Below are 9,116 nucleotides of genomic sequence, written 5' to 3'. Positions count from 1 at the left end.
GCACTCACTTGATTCTTCAGAGAAAATTAATTGGGAAACTATGAGTGGCCTGAACGGAACACTAGCCGAGTGATTGCTTGGTTTCTGAGGTCTCCATGTAAGCGAGACGGCTGCAGAGAGACGCCAGGCTCCTCAGGGCCAAGGGCAAAGGGGGCTGCCCTGGTCCAAGTCACACAGTCTTGCTCAGTGATAATCAGTTGCTTCCTCTCTGGTCCCACCACCTCCACCATTGTTCCCTGTCATCTGTTTTCCCAACAAGCAGGGTGTGCTTCCTAAAATGCAAATTTCATCCTATGCCCCCAATCTCCCTGCCTGACACCCTCAATGGCTCCCCATTTCTCTCTGGGTAAAGACCCAAGTCCTTCCCAGATCCTGAAAAGCCCTGTATGTCTTGGCTTTGACTTAGCTTTCCAACTCCATTTTCAACCGTCTGTCCACTATAGCCACCCCGTTTCGCTCCTCCGTTCATTCATGTTCTCCCCAGCCACTGGGCCTTTTCACGTGCTGTTCCCCTCTCCTGGATCGCTCTTCTCCCCCATTCACTTAGCAAACTTTTTCTCATTCTTCAAAACTCAGCTTAAACCCCGCTCAGTCAGGGGGGCCTGCTCTGACCAGCTCCCCCAGTCTGTTCTGGGACCCTGGGTTACACCTTCCCACAGCGCCCCGTATGGCTCCTTCTTCACCCTCATTATTCGTGTAATTACTTGTCCAATGTCTGTGTTTGTACATTTTTGTATGTTAATTTATGAATGATTTTTTTTTCAGTTAAAAATACAAATTCAAGAACCCTGTCCCCCAGATTTTAAAAAGATAATAGTTTTTACAGAAAGAAAATATTTGAGCAAAAGATAGCAGATATTGAGTAGTAAATTGTTGTATTTTTTCTTTTAGAAATCCAGATGGAAATGCCTAATTTAAAAAGTTAAGGAATGCTTTCTGAGGGCATAAATTAGGGTTTGAAAAATTAACAGTGCCCTCTAGTATGTTAACGTTTCTCAAATAATATTTGAAGTTTATAAAATGGGATGTCAACAGGACTGAAGAACTAAAGCCTTAAAATCCACTAAAGGTAAACATCACTGTGGTTCCTTTTTCCCCCTAAATATATCTTTATTGATCAGAGAGAAAGGGAGAGGGAGATAGAAACATGAATAATGAGAGAGAATTATTGATTGGCTGCCTCCTGCCTGCCCCCTACTGGGATCAAGCCCACAGCCTGGGCATGTGCCCTTGACTGGAATTGAATGCAGGACCCTTCAGTCCCCAGGCTGACGCTCTATCCACTGAGCCAAACCAGCTAGGGCCACTGTGGTTTCTTGACCTTGGCCTGTGGTTCCTTGAACTTGCCCTTTACCTGCTTGCCTCAGGCCTTTGCACATGCTGTTCCCTCTGCCTTTCCTTCCCTCTTTGCCCCTCTTCCCTGCAAACACAGTGTCTCTCTCTCCATAGGTCTAAAGTTTTCATGGTCTTCAAAACTCCATGAAATCTCCCCTTCTCTAAGACAAATGCCACACACACACACACACACACACACACACACACACACACACTCCCCAGGTGACCCAGGTTTGGGCTGATTGGAGCAAGCCCATGTTCCTACCTCTGAGTTCCCTGATGGCAGGAGAAAATGTATTAGTCATTTGTAAAAATGCCTCCTGACCCTCTCTGCTTTAGGAAACTCTATTTCCCCTATCAAATGCCCTGGGTGTTTCATTTCATTTTTCTGACTTATTTATTTTGAGATTTCTGCTTGAGAATTTTCTAAAAATATATGTTACTGATTTTTTTTACAGAGAGGAAGGGAGAGGGATAGAGAGCCAGAAACATCGATGAGAGAGAAACATCGACCAGCTGCCTCCTGCACACCTCCCACTGGGGATGTGCCCACAACCAAGGCAGGTGCCCCTGACCGGAATCGAACCTTTGAGCCAAACCGGTTTCGGCATGCTTGAAAAATTTTAATAGTTTTATAGAAGCTAGAGGTGAAAATATCTTTAAAGATGGTAATAATGATAAATAATGATAATAACAACTGCCATTTGCCAAGGCTTGCTCTGTGCCAGGCTGTGCTCTAAGAAGGCACAGCGGTATACACTATCTCACTAAATTCCAACCACAGCACTGAAAATGTGGGGTTTGTTGTCTCCATTTTATGGATGAGGAAACTGAGGCCCAGAGAAGTTAAACAACTTGCCCACGGTCACACAGCTGGTGAGTGGAGCCCAGGGCGACTCCTCTATGAGGCATCGTAGGCGGAGGGTCTAGGGCCCATGAGACTTTTAGGGCTATGGAAGTGTTTTGATTTCTTTGAGAATAAGAAGGGAAAAATAAAATTTTAGGTTGAAGAAAAATGTTAATGTATAGTATTAATATATTTTCTTTTAATTAATGTAGTTGTAAAATATAATTCATTTTTAATACTGTTTTGAGAGAGAGAGGAAGGTAGAGGGATAGAGAGATAGAAACACTGATGAGAGAGAAACATCGATCGGCTGACTCCTGCACCTTCCCTAATGGGGATCAAGCCCGCAACCCAGGCACTCGGGGACCTCTTGGTTCATGGGTCAACACTCAACCACTAAGCCGCACCAGCTCCATGTAAAATATAGCTCTTACTACTGTTTTTTAATGTAAGAAGGGATTCATGAAGTCAAAGGTGCCTAAGACCCACAAAAATCTTAATGTGGCCCTAGTGCAGTCAGAAGTCAAATCAGGTCAGCCTGCCCCAAAGTGCACCTTTTCACAGTCTGGTGTCAGCCCATGTTACAGCTGAGGACGTGGAAGTCCAAGGCTACACAGCAGAGAAGACAGAGCCCAGCGGAGAATGCGGTTCCCCGGTCCAACCACCACACCCGGCAGACGGACAGCACCACCTGGTGGTATTTTGGGTAACTTCCCTTTAGTGAAAGGATGAGCCTAGAGAGGGTGCAGGTTCAAACACCCGCTGAAAGCAGCTGCCGGCCAGTCTACCCTTGGGCTTCCCTCTCAGCAGTGGAAAATCAAGCAAAGGAGCCACCTCCACAAGCTCTGGTTAGGTTATCATCGGAGTCCACACATCACCCCTACACACACACACACACACACACACGCACTCATACACACATGCACACACACTCACACTCACATGCACACTCACACACTCACACACACTCTCTCACACTCACAACACACACTTCTCCCCGGGTAACAAAATATCCCTCAGAGTTTGCAAAGTGCTTAGATTCAGTAGGGATCCCACATGAGCCAATTTGTAATTTTCTAGTAGTTCCATTAAAATAAAGAAACAACACAAACAAACAAACAAAAAAACAAGTAAAATTAATTTTAATAATATATTTCATTTAACCTCGGGTTCAGCCAACTACTACTATGGTCAAAGCTAGCCCACCACCAGTTTTTTTAAATAAAGTTTTATTAGAACTTGGTTATGTTCTGTCCACACTGCTTTTACACTACAACAGCAGAGCTGAGTGGTTTTGCAGTTCAGACCTGATGGCTCACAAAGCTGAAAATACTGCCCTGGCCGGTGTGGCTCAGTTGGTTGGAGCGCTGTCCTGTGCAGCAAGTTTGATTGGGTCAGGGCCTTACTTGGGTTTCGGGGTTGACCCGGGCGGCGGCCCAGGCTGGGGCTGGTGGTGGGAGCTCCGTGAGGAGCTGCGGTCACCGAGGGCCGAGGGCAGATGCTGGGTCCCGGGTAGCACTAGCGTCGTGCTCAGCAGGGACGGGCTGCCCGCACGGGGAGGGCGGGTGGCACAGCATCTCCTCTCCGCAGGGTCCAGCTGGACGAGGGCACAGGAAGGAGCCGCTCCTGAACCCCGCGGAGTTCACATTAGCTGGTCTGTTCGCTGAGGAAAATGGAAGACGCCGCTTTTGCTGTGAAAGGTTTTGGTGATGGGCTGGCACCTGGCATATATTGAAAGCCTGGCGTTCTTCACAACATCCCCTGGAACACAGAAAAGGCCCGGCTGAGCTGGGGCACCACGCCTCCGGCCAGCCCTCGCCCAACCCGAGGGGCCGGCAGGCACCCTCTGCTGCCACTGCTCCGGGGGCTAAGGCAGTGAGTCCTCTGCGCCGTTCGCAGCAGCCGCCGCCTCTCCCCGAGGACCCCACTCCTCCGAGGACCGATAGCTAACGGGCACGCCTGGCAGCTTGGCAACCTGGAGACCCTGCTTTGGCTCAACTGCCAGGATGTGCCTGATGGATGGCATGCAGGCCATTCCAATTGTTACCTATTTTATCCCCATCCCTACCCCACACTCACTTACCCCTCATCACACTGCTCCCCCAGTCTAGTGGCACCCCACCTGGCCCAGTGCTCTATGGTGAGCACCTCCAGGATCCTGCCCAAGGCTGAACGACCTGCCCCCCAATGCCCATAGGCTGCAAAACCTATCTGTTTAAATAATAATAATAATAATAATAATAATAATACCAGTCACCATTTGTTGAGCACTCACCATGTGCCAGGCACTAGATTGCTGCTTTCTCTGTGTAAAGGGCACTGGGGCTGACCCCGCTGGGGCTCTGGGGACAATGCCTTTAACCCCTGTTCCCCATGCTCTTTGCTCCCACTGGGTGACACAACTCTGCCTGTGACTGTGTGGGGAGGTTGGAGAAGTGGTCAGCAGAGGGTCTGTCATCTCTTCCCCGTCTGGCCCCTGGGCTGGTTGGGTTACTAACCGTTAGGGCCACGAGGCCAGAGCTTACACAAGGTTCCAGAGCAACTGTGAGCTTCAGCAGAACCCCTGCGGAGGCAAGTCTCCTGCCTTTGCCCTGAGCCCAGCATGGCCCTTGCACCCAGGGGGGTCCAGAATCAGAATCAGCTTCCCGGCTCCAATGTCGGGGTCACGGGAAGCCCAGGTGCATTGGCATTTCAGATAAACAAGAAATTATTTTCAGGGTCAGTATAGCCCATGCAATATTTGGAACATACCTACACTGAAAAAATTGTTCACCTGAAATTCAAACTAACTGGGCAGCCTGTATTTAAATTTGCTCCATCTGGTGGCCCCAGGCCTGGCAGCGGCTTCAGAGGCAGTGGGCAAGGATCGTGGGCCAGGCAGGGGGGGAACAGGGAAGTCCCGTAGGGCCCTAAAGGGAGACTCACTCTGTGGGTGCAGGGTGGCGGGCTGATTTCAGAAGAACCGGATGGTAGATAGGACTCAGGACACTGCTCAAACGCCCCCTCCCCAGCAGGCCTTCCTGACCGCCCTGTCTACCATAGCTCCTCCGTCTCCATCTCCTTCTCCTGGTTCCCCTCTTTTTATAGCCTGACTCTCAAGCATGGTCCATGGACCTGCAGCATCAGCGTCACTGGGGAGCTCTTTAGAAATGCAGAATCTCGTCCATCCAGTCCTTGCCTGCCAGATAAGAACCTGCATTTTAACAAGATTGAGACGCTCTGCTCTGTAGCAGGGACACATCACACACCTGTCTGTTGCCGGACCGCTGTGAGGGGCCCTGTCTTGTTTTCTGCAGTAGTCAAGGGACAAAAAAGGTCCTGGCACATAGCAGGTGCTCAGTAAACATTTGTTGAATGAATGAATGAACCAGAATTCAAACCCAGACATCCTAATTTCAAACTCAGTCACTCTTCTGAGCATTTGGGCCAGGGTTGGGATTCCGAAGGAGAGGGTCACGTGTTGAATGAATGAATGTCTGTCCTGCCCACCTCCTGTGGCTTTTGTGAAGATAATTCCTGTTCAATGTGTTTCCCACCTGATTTCCCCAAAACTCTGTGACAGAGAAAGGCAAATACTAATTTACTCCCATTTTTCAGATGTGGAAACTGAGGCCTGAGAAAGTCAAGATTCTCGCTGGAGCTCACACAACTTGGAAGTGGTATAGCCAGGCCTTGAACGCACACTTCCTGAGTCCAAACGGAGCCCTCCTTCCCTAGGCTATATATATTCATTGGATCATTCATTCCAATGTCACTGAGTACCAGCCCCAAGCTGGGAGCTGGGAGGACATGAATAAAGTTACCTATGAAGTCCTGGAACCCAGAGGGCTCACCAGACCAGATGCATATTCAAGGAATGGTGACACCATGGGCCCGGGGCGTTTGCAGACTCCAAAAGCTGCCTGGAGGACTCTCAGAAGACTTCCCAGAGGTGGTGACATATGGAAGTTAGCCAGCAGAGGGCGGGGCAGGAGGAACATTCCAGGCAGACACACCAGATGTGCAAAGGCCTGGAAGAGTGAGGGCGCCTGCCTGCTCAGAGAGAGGGAGCCAGGAGGGTGTGCTGGAGAGTGAGGGGTGATGAAGCACGAGGCTGGGGAGGGGGCCAGGCTGCCTGCGAAGGCCTGGAATGGCAAGAGGTGGTGGCCCTTACCCACGTGCCAGCCGTACTCCCAGGAGGATAAGATTGGATACTGAAACTTCTCCGCTGGCTTCTGCCGGTTCCGCTCCCGGAGGTACGAGGCCCGGCCTTGGCCATCGTGGGAGATGCCTTGGAAGAGCAGCTGCAGGGTGCTCGAGGGCACCGGCTTCATTTCTAAGCTCTCTGGCTTGGTCTGGCCTGCGGGCCCCCGCGTTGCTCTTTGGGCCTCCTGGATGTCCACTCTCCTGGACGGCGGGGCTCCGACCCCCTTGGTCTCTGGCAGCCCGGTCCTTCTGTCAGGGGAGCTGGTGGCAGGCAAGGTCCCCACTCCCAGGGGTGAGTGGAAGAGGGCCTGCTGGAGCCGCTTCCCGGGCAGGGACCTCTCCTTGGGGTACTTGTGGCCATGGTTGACCTTCCAGGTGGCTCGGGCGACAGCCTCCTTCCTGATGCGCTCCTCCCAGCGGGCTTGGCCCTGGGAGGTGAGCAGGTCCTTCATGGCAGGGAGGGGGATGGCAGGGAGGTTGGAGACATTCTGCCCACAGTTCTCTGGCCTGTGTTTGCACTGTTGGTGTCCTGTCTCCAAGGATACGTGTAGCCAATGAGGGCTGGGTTGCTAAGGTCCTGCTGGAGAGGAGGGGCTGAGGACAGGGGGGACTGGGGCCGTTCGCAGGCTGTAGGAGAGACCGGGCTGGAAAAGGGAGCAAAGCCACCACAACCCACCCAGGTGCTTGCCCCAGAGGGATTCAGGGCTCAGGGGTCTTGGGGTGATGCATGGGGTGCCATTGCCTCGATTCCATTTAGCAAACCTCAGTGTACACCTGCTATCCGCCAGGCATCCAAGGGGGTCCAAACAGAGGCCTAGTCTCCTCCTAAAGGAAACTCTGGACCCATGGCTGGGGATGGGGGTTGCCATGGCAACTCTGGATGCCAACTCCTAGACACAGCTCTGCCACTCCACAGCTGCGTGGCCTCATCGGCACATCCAGACGATCATGGAAAGTACCCTTAGCATTGAGAAAATGGCATTAGGCCAGTGTATCACCACGTGGGCAGTGCCTGATATAGAGCAGCCCTCCATGAGCGTCAGCGGCTGTCTAGCAAGTACCTGCCTGGCACCAGCTGTGCCCCATACGCTTTAAGTCACCCCTCGATGACGGGGCTTTCAGAGCCTCCTTTTCAGATGGGGAAGTGGAGGCTTCGGGCAAGGATGGTCATGCTCCAGGGCATGTGGTTGGTATGTGGTGGTACCTCTGTGCCAGGCCCTGAGCTGGGGTTTTCCTGAGGGATTTCACTGAATCCTCACAGCGACTCACTCCCAGGCTTCTTCAGATGAGGACACTGAGCTCAGCGACATTGAATGCTCACTCTGGGATGGACTCCAAAACCCATGGCCTGTATTACAAACACAAAACGCCACCATGGAGTGTGGCAAGCACCGTGAGAGAGGCACAGGCTGGGGGGAGGAGGGTGGGGCAGAGGAGGACCCACCAGTGCTCTGCAGCACCCCCCTCCCCCAAACAGGGCCCTCCAGGGGTGAAAGCCGGTGAGAAGGAGGTGAGTACCACTCGCCTTTTCACTCTGCAGGTTGCGCTCTCAGCGATTCCTTCAACCAACATGCATTTGCTTTTGAGCCTGTGGCAGGCACAGAGCCAGGCACCAACGGTAGATGAGGAGGGACAGAGTCCACATGCCCCCTGCCCTCAGGCGTTCACAGTCCAGAAGGGGAGAGAGACTCAGAACTGGGTGGGTGGAAGGGGAGGCGGGGAAGCGGGGTGGTGGTCAGGGAAGGCTTCCTAGAGGAAGCGTCCTTTGAGACCTGAGCTATGGACACGAGTGAGCCAGGCAGAGTGGGAGGAGACTCACAGAGCGGGCCCCCCTTCTGAAAGGCGGAGAGGACACAGCTGCAGGGACTGTCCTCAATGTGCCACCCGGAAAAACGAGGGCTCTGAGGAAGTTTGGGAAATCGAGAGCCAGCTGGTTAAACGGGACAACCTGGGTCTGCAGGCCTCCTTTGGAGCATCACAGTGGTCCCTGGTTAATGGTGCAAACACCGTTTTAATCCAGGCTTTAAAAACCTGGCTGTGAGCACCCTTCTTTCCAGACGGAGGGCCTTCTGTGTGCCAGGAGCTGCGAGCGAACAAAACCACAAAACGTCTCGCCTTCCTCAACGCCGCATCTGTACCTCCGGGGTATTGCCTGGCACTCGGCAGGTGCTTAGAAAAAGGCTCACGATGAGCAGGGCACGTCACCTTAGCTCGGTGGCAGCTGCGTGGACGGGGAAGGACGGAGGGACAAAGTCAGCAGTTGCGGGGCTGAGGGGTGGCAGGACCCGGGGGCGGGGTCCGATCCCTGAAGTCTAGAAAGCCTCCCTGACCCGGGCCGCCCCCACCCCCAGGCTGGTAAATCCAGGTGCAGAGAGAGAGAGAGAGAGAGAGAGAGAGAGAGAGAGAGAAGACCTTGCGCCTTCCGCCCCAGGGGCTGCCCTCGGTGCCGCAGTTTGCGTGTCCAAGGCGACCCCTGGCGGTCACCATGGCAACGACCGCCGGCCAGCCGACCTCCCACCCACCAGGCGGACAACCAGACAGAGCAGTCGGGGGACCATCGGCTCCCCTGCAGGATGGTCAGGCTCCCCAGGAGCGGGGGGGAGTGGGAGGAAGCAGAGAAGCGCCCCAAAAGTGCTGCCTTCCAACGGGCCCAAGGACAGCCGATGGCCCCAGGGAGAGCCGCCTTCGAATTCCGGGCCCCGCCCTGTGCAGACCCCTGCATGCAGCGCTGGGCTTCAGGGCCCCCTTC

General features: G+C 53.3%; 1 protein-coding gene across 1 annotated transcript; it reads right to left on the bottom strand.

Annotated features, from left to right (window-relative positions):
- Positions 1-2,753: 2,753 nt before the first annotated feature.
- On the bottom strand, positions 2,754-6,819 carry LOC307113450 (protein SPMIP1; the record flags this gene model as incomplete). Its single annotated transcript, XM_079795068.1, has 2 exons — positions 2,754-2,791; positions 6,336-6,819. The coding sequence occupies 2 exons, from the start codon at positions 6,817-6,819 to the stop codon at positions 2,754-2,756; spliced, it is 522 nt and encodes a 173-aa protein (XP_079651194.1).
- Positions 6,820-9,116: the final 2,297 nt, after the last annotated feature.

Source organism: Cnephaeus nilssonii, assembly GCF_951640355.1.
Source record: "Cnephaeus nilssonii genome assembly, chromosome: 17".
Classification (NCBI taxonomy): domain Eukaryota; kingdom Metazoa; phylum Chordata; class Mammalia; order Chiroptera; family Vespertilionidae; genus Cnephaeus; species Cnephaeus nilssonii.
This window is presented reverse-complemented; position numbering and strand designations above follow the sequence as displayed.